Below are 24132 nucleotides of genomic sequence, written 5' to 3' on the forward strand. Positions count from 1 at the left end.
AACCCACACTAAAGAGGGAGGGGCGGACACATAAACTAGGGCTTGGTGAGGTATTTCAGATTCGCGTGAAACGCTTTTGAAATAGAAAAGCCAACTGTAATGACAGAAACAGAAAAGGCTCGTTACTAGCTGGAGCAGCAGGGTGGTAGGTCTGTCCTCTCAACAGAACGTGGAGCCCTGCGACCAGAGGCTGAAATCAGCCCCGCTTGCCTGCGTGGGAAGCGCCGTTTGAAGGCGGAGCGGGCGGCACATAGTGACAGGCGCCAGTTCCGCCCACAACGCTCCTCGGCCCTCCCCGACAGCCTACCTCCGCTGCGACGCCATCTTCCTCTCCGCACCGGCCCAGCAGCTGTCGGACACGGAAGGGGGCTGCCGTCTGTCCGAGAGCCTGGGGAGCCGCCCGCCACGCTACGAGGAGGGGCCATCTAAGTCCCTCAAAATACTGGAACCCGGCTTCGACGCGGCCGTTTAAGTAACCTACCAAGCAACAAGGAACTGAGCTGCCCTACACCCTTGTCCTATGAGTATGCTGACCTCCGGATTGCTGTGAGTAATTGGGCTCGCGCCTTCGGAACAGTGTGTTCTGGCTCCCCTGCTGTTGGTGACAGTTGGCCTCGCGACCACTACGGAACTTGAAGAAAAGTCGCCTCGAGCCCCTAAATTAAACAATCGGAAGCAGCGCCCCGCGTTCGTTTTCCTGAGAAAGGCCTATGGTTAGGCAGAAGGCGCTTTGAGGTCGCCTGAGCATGGAGGGCACTCGTTTAAGCGCCTTGTTCGTCCTCTCTCCCGAGACGCCCCAGTGCCCGGCTGTGCCACAGCAAAATGCCGAAGTTCCAGGCTGTCGGGTCTGAGGCGTGCGGGCTTGGGCGGGCTCCGAGAGGTGACGGGATGGATGGCCCCAGCACTTCTCTCGGGCGCCCTGGGGCCTGGTTCCGCTCTCTGGCCCGGCTTTTTCGGCCGTTACCCGCCTTTCTGCTGCGGTTGTTGCTTGGTCTGCCCGCCCGCTGGTTGCAGCTGGTCGCCCTAGCCTGGGGGGCCTTGCTGGGCAGGGACCGGTTGCTGCTGCATGCTGAGGAGGAGGAGAACGAGTGGCAGGAGATGCTTCAGGCCTTGGGCGGAGGTGGGAAGCACTCTCAGGGGCTCTACATGGGCTCGGACCCTCTGCTGTGGGAGTCCGGGGGTAAGGGCATGTCAGCAGATGTCTTGGAGGGGCTTCCTACCGAGCTTCTGGAAGGGATCCCCACTGAACTTCTGGCGGGGCTACCCGCCGAGTTGATGCACCGTCACCTGAAGATGATCGGGGCCGATGAGGGACCGCTGCAGATCCAGACCTTCCCCGGTTTCGGCCTAGTGTCCTGTATGCTGGGGGCGCATTGGACAGAGTATCAGGCATGCGGTAAAGACACGGGTGCCTTTTCCAAGGCATACAGCCAGGAAGAGGAATTTAAGGAAGCCGGTTGTGGAAAACAAAGTCCGTGGCAAAGCCTAGACGGAGAGCTGCACACTTCTACTGTTAAACTAGGTTCAGAAACGGCCAAAAAGTGGACAGATGCCACAGAGTTTGTCAGCAGAAGAACCGAGCTCCCCAAATCGTCCAGTAAGTTGTCAGAGTCAATAGAGTGTGTCAATAAAAGGACTCGGCCCCACAGACCTGCCGGCCAGTGGACGGAATCGCCAATGATGGCGAATAAACAGGCCGAGCTCCACGAATCCAGCAGCATAACAGACCCCATGACATATGCCAACCAGAAGTTACAGCCCGCCGTGACTGCTTGGGAACAGCGCCTTCTAGATGCCAGAGACCAAACACAGCCTAACATAGGCGTTTCTGAAATCAGTGGGGTAGACCCTCCTGTCCTGCTTACCGAGCTCCAGCCATCTTGCTCTGATCATGTCCCACTGTCCCTTGTAACACAATATGAAACCCCTGCCCAGGCTGTGACCGAAGGCCCTGGATCTCTGACCTCCGACTGTGACGCCACAAAGCAGGCGATCCCAGAGCTGCAGCTGATCCGCATGAAGCGCCTGGACTTCCTGCAGCAGCTCAGTAAGTTCGACCAGCTTCCAACCCCTGAACAGGACCACGGCTACTGCAGCTTGGAGGAGAACTTGTTGTTTCAGCAGTCCACCAGCACACACATTTCTAGCGACCCATCTCTGCCCTCGCAGCATCAGGACCACGACACACCCACTTGTACTAAATCTCATCCCTGTTATGATACTCGGGTCCCCTCCTCTTTCAAAGCATCTCAGGCCTGTCCGCACCAGTACCCAAATACCTCTGCGGACGAAAGCAATTGTCAGAGATTGGTGGACACACGTGAGTCCTTGAACGTGTCTGGCCAATTGTATACACATGTAGCTGCTAACCACGATGGTGATGGGATAGATTCTGACATTGAAGAGGATCTGCCTGTCCCAGTGAGACCGGTTTGTAGCAACAAGTTGATTGATTATATTTTAGGAGCTGGCTCCAGTGACGAGGAGAGTTCTGATTCTGATGGCGACTGGGATGATGAAGAGGGTGATGATGGTTTTGGTAGTGAAGGCAGCCTCTCAGTCCCCGAGGACTCTGGGGATCTGCTTATTTGGAAATCGTTTTGCAGCCAGGACCCTTACAACCCACAGAACTTTACAGCCTCTATTGAAACGGCTCAAAAGTCTAAGGAAGAGCCAGCTGCAGAAAGGAGTGACTTGTCAGATTCCTCTGACTCGGAGGAGTCTTCCTGGGGGGAAAGCAGCCCAGGGTCTGCTTGCTGCACCTCCGACGATGATAGTGCATCAGAGTGCAGTGCAGACGAGGAAGAGAACTTGAAACTTTGGAACTCTTTTAATAATTCAGATGACCCCTATAACCCTCTACATTTTAAAGCGTCATTTCAGACTATACCAAGTACCAAGCCGGTGGGATGTACGGACAAAAGTTTTAAGCTGGATACCACCGGTGCCCACTCATGTGGTGTATTGTCCTTCCAAGTGCAGCCTAATGAACTCGTTGGTGTCGGCCTTGGCGACCCTGCAAATTCCTACCCCAGCTGTGGAGTAAGCCGCAAGAAAACAAAGCAAAAAAAGGTATATTTCACACTTTTTGCTGTATGTGATAGCCATTAACCAAACTGTGTTTACCGCGGTGTTTTGTGAATTTTATGCTTTTAGCGACAGGGCGGGTGCTTTGCTGTACCCCTGCCACAGTCTATTCCTGGAGGGTCCAGACACCTTTCCAACCACTGTCAGTGCTCTCCGACACATGCTGGCACGTAGTTTCGCATGACTAGGCTGGCGACTGTCTCCGAGAGCAACCATCCATCCGTAGAATATTTATTTTTAAGTCCTGACTGGGTGACCATGGAGGAAGGTGAGGCACGAATGGCTACATTATATTAAAGTCTTCGATCAGAGATATTGTCCCACAGCCCCGCTCAACAGTTTGTAACAGATTAAGGAGAATATAGTAAAATATGGTATCTTTAGAATATGATTTGCATGGTCAATCCAGATTACAGCCATCATGACCGATTCAGAAGGGCCATTTTGAGAATACTGTAGGCCTAGGTTTTTAACAGTACGCTGTTTATCACGATATCTGTTCGAGCGTAGGTGGATAGCTGGCCGTCCTTGCATATTATGTCCACTTCCGACACTATTCAGAAGTGTCCTTTTGTAAGCGTTTTTTTTTTAGCTTAGCGTTGACTGCGAGGGCATACTGTATGAAGGGGGTGAGTTTGCATGTAAAGAGATGGACTGACTAGCGAGAGAGGGAGAGTTCTCGCGAGGCTGGGACTGCTGAAAGACAGGCCGGGCATGGGTTGGGTCACAGGGTTGTCCGATGATCTTTGCAGTGCGCATCGCTATTCACTTATGACGGCCATTCATTTCCCATTTGCCAGAAAGGCAGTCCAGTGCGTGGTAAGTGCTGCACCATAAAATGGGTTTCTCTGTCACGTTAAGACCGGTTATGTAGCACCGAGTATCCTCTTAAGCATGACATGGGTTAGGGCAAATATTATGTGTGGCGAGGAGTTATCAAGATTAGTCAGTTAACACTGTAGTAACAGCAGCAAGTTTCATAACCCGCTTCTGCCTTGTCTGTTAGCTGTTGTCATGGTGATAACGTACTTCTTCAGGAATCTGTCTAATTGGCAAATGATTTTACAACACTGCTGAAATAACATTTTACTGGAGTAGTGAGCCATAGGGTAATATTTTAACTTGTGCGCCTGCTGGACTTAAATGATTTGTATGCGCATCCGCCCATTTTCAGTTGTAATATGTATTTCTGTGCCTGTACCCACACAGTGCACAAGCTGTAAAAATTCATAGGTTTGTTAACCTACTACTATGTGTAGGGCTACAAACAAAAGCAGGACTGTTTTTTCATGGCATCTTCCAAATGCTTTCTAGAAGTAGGCTTCCCCAGGCTGATTTAGTTTCGTTTAGGGCTGCAGATATTACCTGTGAGAATCTAGGTCATCAAGGAGCAAGTGCACCTGCTTTAGTCTCCTGCTTCATCCAATGGCCTGGGGCTTCTTTATCAAGCTGCTTAGCGCATGCGCTGAAGTAGTTCACTCAGTTAATACAGTGAGCAAAGGAGTCAGCAGACTAGTTCTTGAAGCCTTCTTTTTACCATGTACATCGAAGGAGTGTGGATTTTAATTAGTTAACCTTTGGTTAGCCATACCGGCAATGATTTTTCACAATAGGCTAAGATCTCCAGACAACAGTGCCTTTAACTTGTGCAACTTTTACAATCGGGATTTGATGTTACTATTCTCTGGATGTAGCAAGTGTCTGTCAATAGTGCGGTCATTACGTTCCAATATGCAATTTCCCATTTGAGCATGCTATTTCTTTGGTAACAAAGCGATACCAAAGGGGATGATGGATGGAGTTTTGAGCAAATCAAACACTCACCCCCAGTCAACTTATCTGGGTTTAATCCATTATTATTCTTTAGCTCACTCCACCACCCCAGTTCAGACATGGCCATATGCAAATCAGTCTGACCCTGTGGCTCATGGGAACAGTCCAGCCGGAACTGTCAAGCCATGTCTTACCTGGACCAGAAACAAGCATCCTGGGACCGGTTTCTGGCTAATCAGCCAGGCTAGCTTGAATCCAGTGACAAAGTGAGCAAGGGACCCACGTCTGGACTGTTCCCACGGGGCACAGGGTCAAGACTGATTTGCATATGGCTGGGTTCAAACTGGAATGGCATGGTGAGCAAAAAACGATGGATTTAGGCCCAGATCTCTGTACTGGGGTGAATGTATGACATTGTTCTGCATTCTGTCCATCAACTGTTGTTTTTGCATTTCTTTGGTAACAGCAGTATGGGAACTGACATCTGCAACTGTGATGTGCACTGGGCAAGTGGTTTGCTGTCAAGTGTGTAAGTTAAGACCCACCCACCATGTGTACCAGTTGTCCATGAAAACAGTTTGCTTTTGAGACTTGAGAATGCAGTGCATTGTCCAAAACATTGCAGCACAAACTTGCACCCCATGTATCCTTCAATGGGAAAGTTAGGGTGTTCAGTGGCAGCATAGTTCAAGGGCTTCAAAGGCCTAATGGTGTGAGGTAACTTGTTTTTGAAAACATTACTTGTTATGCCTTTAAATAGTGAAAGTTGTTCGCTGTTGTCAGGTAACTGCACAGCAGCCAGCACCGAGCCACTGTTGTAGTCTGTCTGCACTACATTTTATGGTATCCAATATACTCTATGGAAGTGGGAGAGGCCCAGTCAAACGTTCCTTTTAAGGTGGGTTAGTAGTGGCCATTGCTTGTTTCAGTCTAAATCATTCGCATCATTTGTGAGACCACGTAAAAGCATTCTAGTCTATCTCTTGCGCTGCCTCTTGAAAGAAGTAGCGTGTGTCCTGCAGATGTTAACTAATTTTTAGGCTAACTATATTCTAAGCTCTAGAAGAGGCATAATGCCTTTGGATTAGGCCTGGGCGTAAAACTACGCTTTGCTCGTGTAGTTTGCTCAGCTTTTCGAGTTGCACAGTGCAAACACGCTTAGCGTAGCAGGCATTTTTTCGCTTGCTCGCGGTCCTCCACGTAACATCAAGTTGTCGATCGCGAGCAAGGAAGAACCTCCCGGCGAGATTCTTAACGCGAGAGGTCAGGTTTCCCATTGCGAGTGGTCGTGTATGCTTACGATGAGAAATTACCAGTCTGCGTTGAGTACTGCCACTCAAGTACACATCTACTCAAGCGGCAGAAAACGACCGCTTGCACTGTCCAAGATGCCGTTTGCAATGATTGCACAGTGAGGAAAAGCACCCGGCACTGTCCAATCATTGCGAACAGCAGTTCCTACCGCACTACACAGTTCGTGTACTGCTACGTGTAACTCGCGTAGTGCACTACGCGTAGCTACGTGTAGCGCTACTACGCGAACTACGCCCAGGGTTACTTTGGATTCCTGATTCACCTTTTTGTTGCTGGTGTGGGCCTGGTATGTGATGTATCCAAATTCCTGCCCTTAGCAGGAGGCATTTCTTTGAGGATGAACAAGTGGGATTGTATTTGGGATAGTGGTAGTAACATGCTTTGGTAAAAGCATTAGTTTTGCCTATGTGATAAATAATAAGCAGTTTTTTGTTGTAAGTTGTAGCTTGGTAAGCAGTTGTGCAGTTTGTTACTGAAATGTATTGTGCTGGAAACAGTGTGTCTGGAATGGCCGATATTTTGGCTGGGGCAAAACATGCCCTCTCCCATGAGGAATAGGATACTACTTATTAACCCATTTACCTTTGAAAGAAAGATAGAATACAGGCAGTAGAAAGACCACCTTCACTGACAGAAGTTTGAGTAATTGAGGTTTGCCATGAGTAATCAGACTAACCTTTTGGGAGTAAGCAGGCCTGATTGCTTTCAATACCTCCTGCATGAGCAGTATAGTTAGTTGAGCCTGCAGGTGATACATCTGCTCCATATCTAGATCCAGAGGGTTCCATTAGTAGCATAGGTGACGTATTATACACTTCAACTTTTTTCTTGGCCATTAACACGGCTTTCCTGAACTGTAAATGGCTGCTTGTCACAGATCACTTATTGGCGCAGCCATTAAATAGCTGGACACATTTTTTTTACATCCCTTGGTCCTCGAATGGGTTAAATGAAAGGGTTGTATGCTTAACGATAATTTGTTTCTTATCTTAAAGAGAACATGCATAATTCCGATTGTTTATGAAAGGTGTCCTTTCGTGGAATAATGTGGTAATCATTTTTAGGTCGAGCTTAGCGGAGCGCGTGCACTAGGAAATTGGCCTCTTGGAATCACTTCATCTTGTCTAGAAGTTCGTGCATGTGGTGCTCACACGCTATTAGCCTTTGCGTCTGGCTTTAGCACGCAATTGGCCAAAGGCAAGTGGAAGTCCCAGCTTTTTGGGAAATGTTTGCTCTCGGAGAGCCAGCAGCGGCACGCAGGCTGCAATCTGTTTTGGGTCAGGTTTCAGCCTTTGACTCCGCTTCTTCATTTCAGAGGCTTCCCTGGGAACGCGCAAGCATTTAAGCATGTCTGAACTCCGTTACTGAGAGCAGCCCCACACTAGCTCGAGCTTCGGCCTCTGGACCCCCCAGGGAGATTTTCTCTGGTACTTTTACCTTCCTGCTTCGGTGCCAGACCCGCCTGATTAACATTAAAAATCACGGCGCGCGCTCCCATAATGATATACCCCGCCACTTGAGAACAGAGGCAGCGCCCGACTCGCGCATCGTTTGGTGGTTGTCTCCATGGCAACAGTCCATCAGTTGTTTGGATCCTAATCGTCCACTCGCGTTGAGGTCCCGCCTCCCCTGACATCCCCATGCCAATTCGCGCTCCTCACAATAGGAGCCCCATGCCACTCTCTCCCAAGGGTTAACGGGATTCAACTTTACTCTAAATTTTTGCTTTTGTTACCTAAAGCCGCATAACATAATTGCCCCGTTGCCATAACAACTTGTGCATTATTTGTGGGGAGGGGGCCAGACCAGCCCACTTGCTATTTCTGATTTCCTGTGTCTTGTGGCCTGCAAGGTGGGCACTAGATCCGAGGTTCGCTAACCACAGTGCAAAAGGCATTTGGCCTTGCAGCGTGAGTCTCGCTTCTTCAAGCGCGCTTTGTGATCCTCTACACGTCTTTGGTGACATGGCCCTATTGAAAGTCACTGGTCATTGATTGGAGAACGGTAATCTGGGCTCACGTGAGCGGGACTCGACATAGAGAAAAAATGCTACTAACAAATGATGCAAACTTGGAAGCAAGCGGGAACCTTTTACCCCTTGGGGCTCCCTGCTTCACTAACAAAAAAAAACCTTGCCAGACCTTAGCACTAGTGCTTCATTTTTATAAACAAACCGTGAACGGGCCAGACTATTTGTTAGGATCCCGACGCCAGTGCTGATGTATGAGAGGTTTGTCGAGCACCCAGACGGCCCGGCCTTGATGCCGTCCAGTGCCTCTTCCTTCCAACACCCACTGGTCCCTGTCTCTTAATCTCATTCTTGGAGGTGCTTTCTCACTCTTGTTCCCTCTCTTTCTAGTTATGTTCCATTCTTTCTTTGCCTCTTTATGTTCTACCTTTCTCTCTCGTACTCTGGACAGGGTTTTAAGTGGAATAAAAAAATGAAGGGGGTCCCTAAAAGGAGTGGGGCCTACATAATTAGGGCACGGCTTTAACACATAAACTATATTTCTGTGCTTGCTATAGTGTTACCTCCGACCGATTGGTTTGGTTGCTCTGAGTTTTATTATATCCAGAAATATAACACAACTGATATAGACCCCTAAAACCACACAGAACTATTGGCGTTGTCAATGGGTATTAGCTATTTAAGATAAGTGAGTAACAACCATAATTCTGTTCTTAATAATATTAAGTCATTCAATTCTGAAACTGAGATTGTGAATTAAACATTACTGCGGCGTGTGTAGACTGGGAGCTGTCTCCAGAGGGTCTCAATCACTCATGTGGTCTCTCTGTTAGACATGTACGTCCTCTCCACATCTCCTCCATCTGCACATCTTGCACCTCATCTCTTTCCTCCTCACCACCCTCTTTTCACTTATCCCTGAATGCACTTCTCTCATCTCCTTTGTCACCCCACCACTCGCCTGTAAGCACTGCATTGTCTTTTTCTATTGCTTGTCAATATTTTCATAGCTGTGTACCTCTTTGACACGTTTTCTCACTCACAATTACAACTGAGATACATGACCGTTGCTTTGAGCATTCCTTAGAGAGGCCAAGGATTGGATGAGCATGTACTCTGGACACGTTTTTGACCCACTGACAATCACTCGCACTGCCTTCAGCCTCAAATCCAGAGCTCTCCATCGTGGCCTGTTATAACACCTGACGGTGACTCTGTTCAAAGTATGCACTACCCCAGAATAGTATGCTGCACTAAAAACATATAGAAACCCAACATCCTGGAAAATAGTTAACACTTCAAGAATTCAAAATTAAGTAGACCTGTAGAATATAAACCAAAACTAAATCACTGGTGTGGATTGATAAAACGTTTCTTACATTCTTTGTCAGAAATTAATTAGTATTTTGATGGCCAAGTTAAGGACATAAACCTACCATTGAATCATGGATGAAAAAGATTGTCATGAAACAAAACTTGCTGCACTTATCATCCCCACTAAGTGCACCTTTTACTTCTCGCCTGACTCTCCTCGTGGTCAGTCCGTCACCACCTGCACCTGGTTCAGCCCTGTCCATCTTACCTCGGAAGGTTCAGCATGTTGTGACCACATTATATACAACGAATACCCGCGCTGGTTTCATGCTATGGTTTTAATGTATCGAAGTTGCAGCGCTCATGTGGCTATTGGCTATGTGGAGTGTGGGCATGCTAATAGGGATGCTGCATGGCTAAACTTATATGGTCCCAAAGTCGAGACCTATTAGCTATGCCAATGCTTGTTTTTCTTGAGAGCTTGGAGCACGCGTCTATTGTATACAAAACATTCAGGTGGGAAGGGAACACCTCAAGGCTCAAACCAGTTTGATGTGTCCTTCAGTACAACAGCGCCTGATTCTTTAACTAGCCTGGTACTTCACTACAGTCGGCTGCTCTTCCTGTTTGTTTTTTCTCTGCTGACTCTGTACTTTTCCCACTCCCATCAAACGTCAGTCGGAATATTGTTTAATTACATATCAAGACCTGCATATTCCACTCTCCACCTCTCCCACTTTCAGCAGCTTATTAACATTGTGTTTACACCACTGGACGCAAAACAGGACACTTTAAGACCCGGAAAAAAAAGCTGATGGGAAAATACGTGCCCCCATCTTTTCCAGAGTGTTAACGGGCAGTGTACGGTACGGGAGGGGACCATCGAATGGCACCGGAGAGGAGAAGCAATGAGGTGGGACCTGCGAAAGGCTGTACAACCATATGGAGTGAAGGGGTCGAGGCAACGTTTTCATTTTTTTTTTGCAGAGTTTTATATAGCGCGAACTAGACCCGAACTGAATCAGGTATCAGAGCGCTTTACATAGCACCAGTTATGTTACATGAGGACACGCATTCATTTTAGGCATGCGGAGATTCAGTGATTTGCCCAGAAGCACAGGAGGTTTTTGGCGTCGTTACCGAGACTCGAACCCAGATCCGAGGTCGAGCGCCCTAACCATTAGGCCAACTCCTCTCCCCTAAGGTATTGAATGTGTATGATCAAGCGAGAGGATCTGGCTCTCTGCTGTCCCCGAAACAACAATAAACTCTGTGCAACAACTAAATTAAAGAAGGTCCACCCATCAAAGCAACGAGGGGTGGCTGTGAATGAGTACTTGGGCCACGGGATCCTGATAAGAGAAAAACACAGGAAAAGAACACCTACAACCAATAGAAAGGAGGAAAAGAAAAATGACAAGTAGACGGACCAATAAGATGGGAAGGTGGGATGTAATCCCCTTTTAAGATATATTTAATACAATTGATTTCACAAGCTCAGCATAAGCGAAACCTAAAAATAAAGGAAATTAAGTGAAACGGTGGGGTTATGACCAAAAAATGGGAATTATAAATTAAACGTTCCCGTTAACTGAACGTCTGCTTAGGGACCCTTTTAAATTGCCTATATTCATATATAATGTGGAACAGAAATCCTTAATGATTTCACTTTTTTTTTTGTCTGCTTGTCTTTGAAAAAGCCTAATCTTTTCTCACAAGTATGGCTTCAACTCATCAGTTAGCTACTATGCCTTTTGGAAAGGATGTCTATGCACAACATTTTCTCAGTATTTTAATATCTTACCTTATACCTCATTGTGGTCTGTTTATCTCAAACTGCTTTTTCCTAATACAATAACCAGTAAATAACATTCACCTCACGCGCCTACTTCCAGGGCCTAAACTATACTAGTGAAATCTATTGGTCACCAAATACTTGTTTCCTTGCACGGACTCGTCAAGGCCATGTAATTTAACGAAGTAGTGAAATCATTGAGTTTACTAATTTTTATTTTACTTTCTTAGCGTTCTTGTTCCCCTTTTTCTACTTTTGCTTAGAGAAAGATACATCAGGTGGTGATATAGAAGCATATGTAATGAAATTGAATCTATTAATGCTATTTATTCTTAGTTGAGGCATCAGGGTATCAATTGAATTACAAAAGCTCCACTTCCCTTCGAGTGCTTAATACATCTGAAGTATACATTGATGGTGGGGTTCTGGTTTTTGGTCTTAGTGGGATATGTTCAAATTGTTTGTTTGAGACTGCTGGGTGTAGTGTGACTGCCCTACTCTTTGAGACCAGACATTTTCACAAAAGTCCTTCATTGCAGAGGAAGGCCAAAAAGAAAATCCAGTTAGCTAAGTTTAATTCTATGTCAACCTCAATCATAAGTTTCTTGCCATTTAGTTCTGTATTGCGCAGTCAAGATTTCAGCTTCTTTCAAAGCCATTATTTATACATTTGTTTGCCATGGATGAAAGTGCACAAAATAATAATAGTGGTATTTGTAAAGCGCAAACAGCTACCTCAAACAGGTGTCCCGGTGCTATGCGGAAGTCAGGTATGTAGACTGGGACCTTGGAGCTAATCTTGACTGAAGAGCCAGGTCTTCAAGTTCTTTCTGAACTCAGGTTCTGTGTCCACCATGCGCAAATGCTGTGGTAAGGAATTTCATAGCATGGCTGTCCTAACTGTGAAGCACCTTCCTCCCCTTTGAGCCTTTGCTAAGTGAGGAATGTAAAGTAGGTGCTGGGAATTAGATCTCATCGTTCGATTAAGTTGGTAAGGGCGAAGCCTGTGTCTGAGGTGTCTCAGTCGTTTGTTGCTCATGGCCCGAAAAGCTAAGGTCAGGGACTTGTATTCTATTTGTTTCGCAGCCGGGAGCCAATGAATGAGCCTGATATGTGGGGAGATGTGATGACGGAATGGCACCCATCGTATAAGTCTTTCTGCCGCATTTTGAACCATCTGCAGTCTGTGAATCGGGTACATCGGTAGTCCCATTTACAGACTGTTTGCATAGTCCAGCTGGGATGTACCTAGAACCAACTTACCTGATATATATTTCAGCTAGCTGTTCATAGCACTCAATAGAAGGGTTGCTGCAAGACCTTTGGCAAAGATTATTGCATTAGTAACCCATGCAACCCAGCTACAAAGGCACTAGTTGAGCAGATGAGTCCTGCTAGTCCCATCAGTAACCCCATTGAATCTTGGCCTGCAGTGACTCTTGCTAGTTGGAAATCATTGGTGAAATCAATATTAACACCTGCAGCGGGTAAGTTCCCTCAGTAACAATTAAAATATGTTGAGTAAAAACACTGAATGACTTTCACTGGAAATTATTTAGATGGTGATGTAGTATTTTTGTCCTGAAAATGCATTAGGAAGTCTTTTTTTCTTTTTTACTTCTCCCCTACCAGATAGTTTTAGCTGTCTGGTTGCAGAGGACCTCTTGTGAACTGTCCTAAAACCTAATGAGCTTAGAAGCCTACCCATGGTTGGCTTTATCACTTATTTCCTTGCTTCTTCGGTGGCATTCTTTTATCTTCTTGTGTTTATCCTTAACCCTGGAGCAGAACCTCTTTATCGTTCTTTCAGCTGGATGACCTGTATCCTTCCACTTCTCACTTTTAGAGATCTACTACTTTTTTTGGTAAGAGTACATGCGTTTTCCAGCTCTCTACCTCTCTCCCTGTGTTGCACTCTCACTTGCGTGATGCTTTTCCAGCCCCCCCCCCCACACACACACACACACATTTGCTGGGGGAAGTAGACCACAATAGAGCGAGCTACAAAACTCATGCACGTTCATAGTGCTGAATAAAAAAAGAAGAGTATTTGACTGAATGTTGGGCAGTGAAAAAGACTCAAGATGCGCATTAAAAAGGACGATAAAGAAGCTATGTTTAAGGGGAGGTACAAACAGGAGTAAAGAAAGCAATTGAGAGAAACAAGAAAACCAACCAATGGAAATCAATGAGTGGGTTCTATGTTAATGGATAGAATGATCAAATTCGTTGCTTGTAATTACTGTGGGTCACGTTTATCCTTTATTTGTTTTGCTTACTGCACACCCCAGACAGCAGCCAACTTTCTGCAAATCAGGTTTTGGTCTGCCCCAGGTGTAACAGTCGCTTTGCTGTATAAACTTTTTATCTAAAAAAAAAAAAACAGAAGGGCTGTTATGTCTGTACCAATGGTTAAGCGTGGGTTACCTGTAAAGGATGCATTTGTGATTCCTCTTCTAAAAAAAAAAAATTTGGGATGAGGAGTCTCATCATAATTTAAAACTATATTTTAATTTCCCGGCCATGTCGCTGTTTTGTTCAATTTACACAGATGGGTGGTGCCATGGACCCTGTAAAGATTAGCATTGAAGCCTATGAAATTGAGTTACCTTTTTTTTCTGGACTTAAATTGCTGATTAATAGAAGGCACGTCTAATTTTTCATTAGTATGTTTTAACTATTTGGCCGAAAATGCGTCCTTGACCCATCTTGTAGGCACGAGTTTTAACAGCAACTCTAATCTGAAGCAAAAATGTTTTGAAAGTAGACTGACCACAAAACAGACACTCATGCTTAATTTCCACCATTTCGTCTGAATCAGGATAGTTATAAGGTTTTTTTCTGTTAGTATCGTAGTCCTTGGAAGCACAAACCTTTACTTTGAACATAGACCGAAACTGTTTGGCATTTGTCAAAAAGGATGAGATCCTATACCTTCTGAATAGAACTTCTGGGCAGATCACTGCAGGGTAGCGCAATGACCACCTAATTGAAATTTGGAGTGGAACGCCTGAAAGACTTATATTGGAAATGCAACACTCCAAAAAACAAGAACGTTTTTATGCCTATCCTAAAACTGAAGTCTAAACTAGGATTTCTCTCAACTGGTAAAGTGTTTCTCGTGTTATAAAGGTGTTCTTACTGCAGTACTGGATGCTTTTTGGAAAAATTGCATGTAGCAAATTGTATATTAAATCACAAATGTAAGTTGTGATGCACATGTTGCATTGCCGAAACAAAGTGGAGGGGGGCAGGTTTGGAGGGGTGCATAATCGGCTAGCATTTAGTTACTATTGTTTTTTCCAATCATTAGGACTGTATGAGAGGTATACATATGTTTTTCTAGTAGGCCAACCCTGGTTGGGGTTACATTATAGCTGATGTCACATAACCTGGTAATTATGCCGATGGGGAATGCATCAGACTGATGTAAAAGGATGAAACTGATTCTCTGCAGTGGGACTGGGCGGGCTGATGTAACATGAACACATGCAAATAATTCCATAGGGATTCGAATAGAAAAAAACGCAGGCATGGTTTTATGCGGTTGTTACTTCTACTCTAGGACGGCAGTTGAACTAGAGCAATAATTGTATCCAAACTAGTGAGGGTGGGGCGGACAACCTCCCTAATTTAGATAGTAAAACTTCCTGTTGTGCTTAGCTTAGCTTGGGATGTCATGTTTTCAGATTCTCCCCATATTAAACGTCATGCATAGTGTGTAATAAATGCAACATTTCGGGGGAGGAGTGGGATGTAGTTGATTTTACTTTATTTTTGTAAAGCGCAGCGTATGCCAAAGGTGTTTTGGCACTAGGCGTCTTCTGTCAAGTCATTTACAACAACAGTGGTAAGCTGATATGGAAGAGCAAAAAGCCAGGTTTTCCGCTGCGTTCTGAAAATCGGTAAGTTAGATTGGCCTCGCAAGTGCTTTGGAATGATTCAAGAGCTTGTAAGTGTGGCAGGCAAAACCTCTTACCACCCCAAGAGACTTTACAAAGTCTCTACAACACCACGTTCCTAGTTGCACATCGTAAATGCCTATTTGGTACATGCCAAGAGGAGACTCTTTTGAGGTAGTCGGGGCCCGTCAGGTTAAGAGCTTTGTGAGCCGTACAAAGTGCTTTACAAGTTAAATTGCTTACATTATTAACTTTTTTTATTCGAAACTTACCCATCAGCCTGCAGATCTGAACGAAGATCAACATAAGATATAAATACCAAGAACCTGAGCTGTGATGAAGCTATTTGTAGCAGCAGCAGTGGTTTGTTCTTATGTACTACATGAACCAGCTTACATTTTCTGAAACGAGGACCTGTGAAAATGCTAACCATAGCAGCTTTCATCAACCTGCTATGGGTTGCTAAGAATGCTCCGCAAAATCATTCCCCTTCTTCCTTTTGAAGCGAGAAGAATAATGGTCCAGGCCCTTATATTGTCCCGGCTGGACTATGGAAATGTTTTGTATCTAGGAGCCCCGCAGGCTACAGTAAACAATCTGCAAGTGGCCCAGAATAGGGCAGCAAGGATGCTTCTACAGGTCCCATGGCGGCAGTCTGCAAGTCCAGCTCTCCGACAGCTTCACTGGCTACCCATGGCTGCCAGAATACAATTTAAGGCTATGTGCATTGCACATAAAGCCATGTGGAAAACTGGCCCGCAATCCTTCATCCATTACTAATACCTTATATGATGCCGAGAGCTTTACGCTCTAGCTCCCTACATCTTACAGCTCCCAAGAAAATGAGGAAGGCAAGATGGGGCGGACGCTCCTTCTCATTCACTGCGGCTAAATTGTGGAACGCTCTTCCTCAAGCTTTGCGAGAGAACCGCAATCTGTTGACTTTTCGCAAGCTTCTAAAAACACACCTGTTTGGATTGCCCTTTTAAGTGGTGAAATCTGTTGTGCTCTGCTTTCTCTTCCTTAAGCGCTACGAGGCCTCCTGGTAGCTAGGCGCTATAGAAATACTTTTTCATTCATTCATTCATCTACATCATGCACCACGCTTCTGTCAGTACACGTCTTCTGGATCCAAGTATCCACCGATCTCCCTGTGCTATTTCCACAGGCTCTCCTAAATTCAAACTAGAGCCGTTGGTACTGAGACACTCACAGCTCTTTAAAAGTAGTTTTAGCCAACTTATTTTTGTTGGAGAGGTGACTGTTTTTTCGCCTTTCTCTGTTAAACGATTGTGCCTTGGATTAGTGCACATTCCTTATTAAGTAACGTCACCTGTGATCCTTCCTATGCTGACAAAAGGAGGGTCATTAACTTGATAAAAACATATCAAGACTATTCTGTTTAAGTGTGCTCTTCAAAGTGATGACCGAATAGGAGTTGAGCTCGTACTGAAGCAGTCGGTTTGTTTCCAATGCCAATAATTAAACTCTAGAGGTCTATGGTTGGATCATCTCGGTAAAATACCTTAATAGCTTAATGCGCCTGCTGTGGAGATTGGAGTATAATCTTCAAATCACATTCTGTTGGAAAGATTTGTGTGTTTGTACTGCAGATGCAAGTTAAAATCTCAGCAAGATCAATAAGGGCTACTTAACCCACTGTGCATGTTACATAACCTGCTGGTCATTGGTTCCAACACTGGTTGGGTGACTCCGGATTACAGTGCCTGCTGCAAAGGTCTGGGTGTTTTACTGGTTGCAAACCACTTGTATGTAAGGACATGTGATGAGTAATGTCCCTGTAGTGGTGATATGCAGGTCACTGCATTTCAGATTCGTAACCCAACAGGATTAGATCAATTTTTGCACCTAGGTAAAAGTCACAATTATGACATGGTCTTTCTGCTCTCGAGTTTCGGTTCTTTTCTAGTCCGCCGCACTTTAAAATGGAGAGGTGGATGCCTGTGAATTTAACCTGTTCACCATTCCATTGCCTCAATCTCTAGCAATTGTGGCGCTTAAAAGTGGAATGTTTAATTTTCCAAAATATGTGTAGCACCATTTCCTTATCTGTTGGCTTCCTCACTGCAACAAAAGGGATGGAGGCATTTTACTGTTTCCAAGCCGAAACAATTGGCCACCACCCACCCCACATGGAAACATGCATGTTAATTTTGTAAAGCACGTAGGACTGACATATTGAAAAACTGGAGGGCTTTAGGAATCTTACGCACCCCAGTCTCTATTGAACCCAGTTCTGTGTCTGCAGTTACTAAAGTAAACGAGGAGCAAGCTCGCTCGCACTGTTTGCCTACATCTTTAATTACCTTCAGAAACCTCCTGTACCGATCTTTGACCTTTGCTATCTCTCAAAATTGACCAGGCACTATATAAACTGATGTTAGACAAAACTTTTTGCTAAGAAACTTAGCCCCTTCGCCGCTGGCCGGATTCCCCCGCTGTGCTGGGGGGCGTGGGGTGTGTACAGCACCCCCATGCTCATGACCAGGTCAGCTCGTCATGAGCCATGGCGCTCCGGTGCTCATGACGAGCTGAGCTCGTCATGACCGTGCCCGTTCCAATGGAACGTTCAGCACAGCAGTGGAATCAGCTCGGCGTGCGAGCGTTCCAAGTAACGGGCGCGGTCATGACGAGCTCAGCTCGTCATGAGCGCCGTAGCTCGTCATGAGCGCCGTAGCTCATGACGAGCTGACCTCGTCATGAGCGCTGAAGAGGTTAATAATGGTGTGTTTGTTCTGTTGCCCATTGTTGAAGCAAATGCTGTGGAAGGTATTGACCGTTATGTGAATCCATAGAGTAGAGATTGGATGAAACTGTGATAGGCCGACAGGACTGACTGTTTTGAAAGTAAAATTGAGGCTGAAGTTCGCAGAGCCTGAGATGGAAAAAGAAAAGTGATTTTGGTGATCTTTGTGCGGTTTTCAATTTTGTCATTGCTCTGTTGCCATCACCTCTAAACCTACATGCCTCACACTTCTCTTCTCCGCATTCCCCGAAATAGATACAGGAAATATGTCAGGACTGCCCACGTTCAAGGCTAATTCTTGTGGACTACTCTGCCACCACACCTGAGACTTGAAGATGATTCCTGAAATTCAGGAAATCTGTGGAAAGTCACCTCTTCACCTATGCCTTTGGCTAACCCCCTCTGTTACGGGTTTTGTGACTTATTATTCTTGACACTACATTGTCCCTATCCTCGTACTCTTTGCCAGTCAGATGCCCAAAACAGGCAAAAGAGGAGGTAGTTCGGAACGTTTAAGGCTTTTGCATTGTTCATCTGCCTACAAGAAGGGCTTCTGTCATGAGTCTCATTTGATATTTGACTTACTTTTTTTTATCTTCCTCCTTTGTATCGTAGGTGCTTTTGAAATGCCCTAGGTGGTAGGCAGTGCGTTACTTAAACCTACAAATATGTAACCCTCATGTTTGTTTGCCCAAAAGTAAATTGAAAACTTTGCAAACTTTTGATGGCAGAAACTTATGACGTTGCAAAAGAAGAAATAAAAACTTTGCACACCCTTAGTCCTCAGCACATTTTCCTACACTCTCTTCCGATGGTCAAAAGACTGATTATTTAGATTCCTTACCTAGAAACCTAACAGAGCTAACGTGTAAGTTAGAGCAAGATCACAAAATATAATGATGGGCGGAGTGTTGAAAGTTTTCAAACACTCGCCCCTAATTAGCACCCCTGAAAAACCACCACACCAAACAAGACAGTAAAAAGGCCCCCTGGTTCAACGATGACCTTAAGAAATCCAAAAAGCTATGCCGCACTCTCGAGAAAACATGGAGAAAAAACCCAACCACCGACAACATGACCACCTTCAAGGCAGCCACCCGCAAACACCACCAGCTAATCCGAGCCACCAAGAAATCAGCACTCAAGATTCGACTCGACAACAACGCCCATAACAGCAAGGAACTATTCAACATCGTCAAAGAATTCACCAACCCCACCGCAGCCTCAAACGACATCACTCCCTCCCAAGACCTCTGCGACTCGTTATCCTCCTTCTTCTACAACAAAATTGCCGACATACATAACAGCTTCGAAAACAGTTCCAACTAACAATCCTCTCCACCCCCCTCAGAACCTAAACCGCCCTCTAACAACCTCAGCGCCTGGAACCCAATCACCACCGAAGACACCATCCGCCTAATGAACTCCATCCACTCTGGCTCGCCAACCGACCCCTGTCCCCACCACATCTTCAACAAAGCAGACTCCATCATCGCACCCCATCTCCGTGATGTCATCAACTGCTCCTTCATCTCTGCCACCTTCCCAGAAAGCTGGAAACATGCCGAAGTCAGCGCCCTCCTGAAGAAACCCACAGCAGACCCCTCCGAACTTAAAAACTTCCGCCCCATATCCCTCCTCCCATTCCCAGCCAAAGTCATTGAGCAAGCCGTCAATAGCCAACTAGCTGCCTTCCTCGAATCCAACAACTCCCTCGACCCATCACAGTCCGGCTTTCGAGCCAAACCCAGCACTGAAACTGCCCTCATCGCAGCTACAGACGACATCCGAACACTACTGGACAATGGAGAAACAGTGGCCCTCATTCTACTCGACCTCTCCGCCGCCTTCGACACTGTTTGTCACAGCACACTCGTACAACGCTTTAGCAACATCGGCATAAAAGGAAAAGCCTTGGACTGGATCATCTCATTCCTAGCTGGGAGAACTCAGAGAGTCCGACTTCCCCCGTTCAAATCAGAGGCCACCGAAGTCATCTGCGGTGTACCACAAGGATCATCACTCAGTCCCACCCTCTTTAACGTTTACATGAGTCCACTCGCTTCCATCGCGCGTCAACACAACCTCAACATCATCTCCTACGCAGACGACACCCAGCTGATCCTCTCCCTCACCAAAGACCCCAACACCGCCAAAACCAATCTTCACGATGGCATGAAAGATGTAGCCGTATGGATGAAAGACAGCCGCCTTAAACTTAACTCAGACAAAACAGAAGTGCTCATCCTAGGTTCAACCCCCTCTGCCTGGGACAACTCATGGTGGCCTTCGGATCTGGGCTCAGCACCCATACCCACGGACCACGCACGTAACCTTGGATTCATCCTAGACTCTTCACTCTCGATGACCAATCAAGTCAACGCCGTCTCATCCTCCTGCTTCAACGCACTTAGTATGCTCAAAAAAATCTTCCACTGGATCCCCGCCGAGACAAGAAAGACTGTCACCCACGCACTGGTTACGAGTCGACTAGACTACGGAAACACCCTCTACGCCGGAATTACAGCCAAATTACAGAAAAAACTCCAACGCATCAGTGAGACTCATTTTGGACATCCCTCGCCAAGATCACATTACCGGCCACCTGAAAGACCTCCACTGGCTTCCCGTCAACAAGAGAATAACATTCCGTCTCCTCACCCACGCACACAATGCCCTCTACAAACTAGGTCCCGAATGCCTCAACACTCGACTATCCTTCTACACACCCACCCGCCAACTAAGATCCTCCAATCAAGGCCTCGCCACAGTTCCGCGTATCCAAAGATCCACCATGGGAGGTAGATCCTTCTCCTACTTGGCGGCCAAGACCTGGAACTCACTCCCCACTCACCTCCGCCTTACACAGAACCACATCTCCTTCAGAAAAGAACTTAAAACCTGGCTATTCGACAAATAATGAACCCCCTCCCCAAGCGCCTTGAGACCCTCTGGGTGAGTAGTGCGCTATATAAATTCTCGAACTTGAACTAGTCACAGATATGGGTTTAATCCATCGTTATTTTAAAATCAGTCTTGGCCGTACTTCTCATGGTAACAGTCCAACCTGAACTGCCAGGCCAGGTCCTCTGTGGACAAACAAGCGTTCTGGGACCGATTTCGGGGTATCGCCCCTCATTAGACACTCTAGCTTGAATCCAGCGGTGCAGTGAGCAAGGGACCAATGTCTAGGCATACCCATAGCCACTTAGGGCGCACATCGCAAGCTCTCTAAATAAAATAAAATTAATCTGCACTGGTTTTGTGGATTCAAGTGCATTACGTCTTTATTAGTTGTGTACATGAAGTATCGGATGCTAGTATACTTTGTGTTGCTCTCCAGCAAAATTGCTTCAGTTAAATATAAAGGCTATTTCTTTCAAGAAAGTGACTGCTGAGCAAATCTTTTCGCACCCGTCTTTTTTTTTGTTGTTTTTTTTATTTAAACTGTAACAGATTCTGGTTCTTTTCAGGCCTATGTTATGGTAAACCAGTCAGCTCTTCCAAAGTACATAAAGGAAACTGTGTTATCTCTTTTAACCTATGCGCAAGTAGTCACGCTTTTCTCTTCAGTTAGGGTGGATGGCATTTTGTAAGAAGTGCAAGCGTGGTGTCGGCTAGCTATAACCTCAAGCGTTCGAACTGCGATTCCGTCCTAAAAAAAGAAAAACGCCCTGTTGAACCACATGATAAACATGGGTATCTAACTACATATTTGCTTTACTAGGATCTTTATTGGCATTAAAAATGTAGCTCTTATGGTCTGACACATCAAAGAGTATTATTGAGTGTGAATAAGCATTTTTGTGAACACGTGGCAATAATACTAGATTTTCAATCATTCTTGTTGCTTGTGCATAACATAAGGTAAATCAGTGCAAAAGGTATACACTGAATACGTACTGGAGAAATTCCACTTTTCTTTGCAGTTGTTGTGATACATTGGTGCTTCTGAAATTGCAGTGGGCTGACCTTTTTGTATTTTGCTTCATAGGTTACGTTTCTTGATGAAGTTACCGAGCACTACGTAGGCAATGAAGACCGCAAGGGACCGTGGGAAGAGTATGCTCGAGATCGATGCCGGTTTCAGAAACGCATTCAAGAAACTGAGTGTGCCATTGGACACTGTTTTTCTCCTCAACACCGAAGGCAAATATGGTGTCGAATACAGAAAGAGCTTTGCAGCTGACGCTGGAAACGTCGAACGACTGACTGTTTGCTGTCCTGTGATGCATTGTGCTATCAGAAATGTAGGCTGCAGTTTTAAAGGCATGGAATAAAACAAATCAACATTTAACCACTGAGGCCTTTCAATTGTGATGTGTTATGACCAAAGCAAGCATTGGCAGTGTGCATTAGGATGTACTGTAACTCAATCTGATTAAATTTACCAAAGTTTAGGAGTTAAAAAATCGACCTGCATATTTTTTCACACCATTTCTTTCTAGTTCTAAACGTTTGACTGTAAGGTTTGTTCCATTTAACATCTCGATTCAGAAGCTTTTCGTTTTTTTTTGTGTGCATTTATCTAAAAGAAGCCAGTGACTATTTCTTCCAGATATCTCTTTTAATGTAACACTTGCTTAACCTATGTATAAAGCCATAAACCTCGCATCCAGGAAGCAGTAAACCTGACATTGTAGAATTATCTGCTGCCTTTTTGTTTTGTTAAAAGTTCGTCTAGTTTTCAGGATGAACAATCCCGCCCACCATTTCCCTCTCTGATTTGGCAATGTGTTTCACAGTTGCCTTCATTTTAGTAGTTTGTCTCATCCTACTCCTTGTTAAATCAGATGGTATGTCTTTTTTTAATCATTTAAGTTAGGGGCTGTGGCATAATCTCTGCTTTTTCAACATGCAGTGCTTTGAACACAGCATTGAAAGTTGGTACAGTCCTCGCAGTTTTAGCAGCACCCTATGTTTCTCCTTTTACCTCCCAGCAATTATGATGCAGTTCTTTTAAAAAGGGACAGGTTTATCTTTCAATAATTCAAACTTTTAAGCCCGCTGTTTTAAGACACATTTTTTTTTCTCCAGTTTTTAGTTTCGTGATTTAATATTGCTACCAGTTATTCCAAATAGTTTGTGAAATTCAGTTCAGCCATTAGCCCCCGAAGTAACTTGATCGGGTTAAATCAGTTTTGGGAAATTTTAAGTCCGGCAATATGTATGCACATTAATATGCACATTATTACACTTTTTGTGCAAAATGCTTTTCTTAGTTCATTTATAGAATGTTGCTGGGAAGGCTTTCATGTTAAGTATTTTGTAGTTACACTGCATGCTTAACAAGAAGACACTTTACCAAAATGCATGTTCAAACTGTGTTTATACACCGGTAAGCTATACAGCCTTTTGCTCATACTACCGTTGATTATTCCCAGAGTGCTCTGAGATTTTAAAAGTTTAAGTGGCATCTGTTCTCAGTTTTTTGATGGTACATTAGTTTGAAGGTCTGTAGATCTCCAATTTATTCTAGACACAAGCATGGAGATCGTACAGTTGCCTGGTTCCATAGTGCTGTACCATTTCTGAATTGGTAGAACTTATTTTGTGCCCTTGCCCTCCAATTTTTTCCCCCTCCTTCTCCTCCTGTATTTATTAATAAACAGAACAATAGCAAGTTCTACATTTGCGAAGAAAACCTTGGTGTACCACTCAATTATGAATGGATTTTGGGCAGTGTGCTTGAAATTTGCATCACATTTTTGTCAGCCTGAGACTGCAGAGGAGTTTGTCTTTTTTTTGTTGTTTTGTATGCCAATAGCATCTTTGGTTGGGGACTCCAAACAACGGCAAGCATTCAGAGAAGTTCATCATCACTTCTCATGATCGCGTTTAGATCGAATGATTTGTTTTTTTGCAAATATCAGTGATATTATGGACTGTTTCAAGATGTGCTGGATTGTGATTCTAAAGCAAGGAAAGATAAGAGGACTTGTCATATATTCTATTTGAAATTTGAGCTTTGTAATTATGAGATTTTATTTTTGTATTCTGGTTGTAGGCCAACAACCTTTATTGCGATCATCCTTTAAAAAAAATTACATTGTATCCAATGTATTTGTTTCTATTTAAATAATATATTTCTTTGTTAAAATTATAAATGTGTACATTGTAATAAAAAGATTCACTAATGACTTACCCAAATGCTTTTTGATAGCGTATATACTAGAGCTATCTTTATAGTTCAGAGGTAGTACTCTGAAAC

The 24132-nt window shown here is 44.9% G+C and overlaps 1 protein-coding gene across 1 annotated transcript; it reads left to right on the forward strand.

Moving 5' to 3' along the window:
- The first annotated feature begins 100 nt into the window (after positions 1-100).
- On the forward strand, positions 101-24065 carry LOC144755572 (uncharacterized). Its single transcript, XM_078644646.1, has 2 exons — positions 101-3072; positions 21916-24065. The coding sequence occupies exons 1-2, from the start codon at positions 823-825 to the stop codon at positions 22108-22110; spliced, it is 2445 nt and encodes an 814-aa protein (XP_078500772.1). The 5' UTR covers positions 101-822; the 3' UTR covers positions 22111-24065.
- Positions 24066-24132: the final 67 nt, after the last annotated feature.

Source organism: Lissotriton helveticus, chromosome 5_1 (genome assembly GCF_964261635.1).
Source record: "Lissotriton helveticus chromosome 5_1, aLisHel1.1, whole genome shotgun sequence".
Taxonomy (NCBI): Eukaryota; Metazoa; Chordata; class Amphibia; order Caudata; family Salamandridae; genus Lissotriton; species Lissotriton helveticus.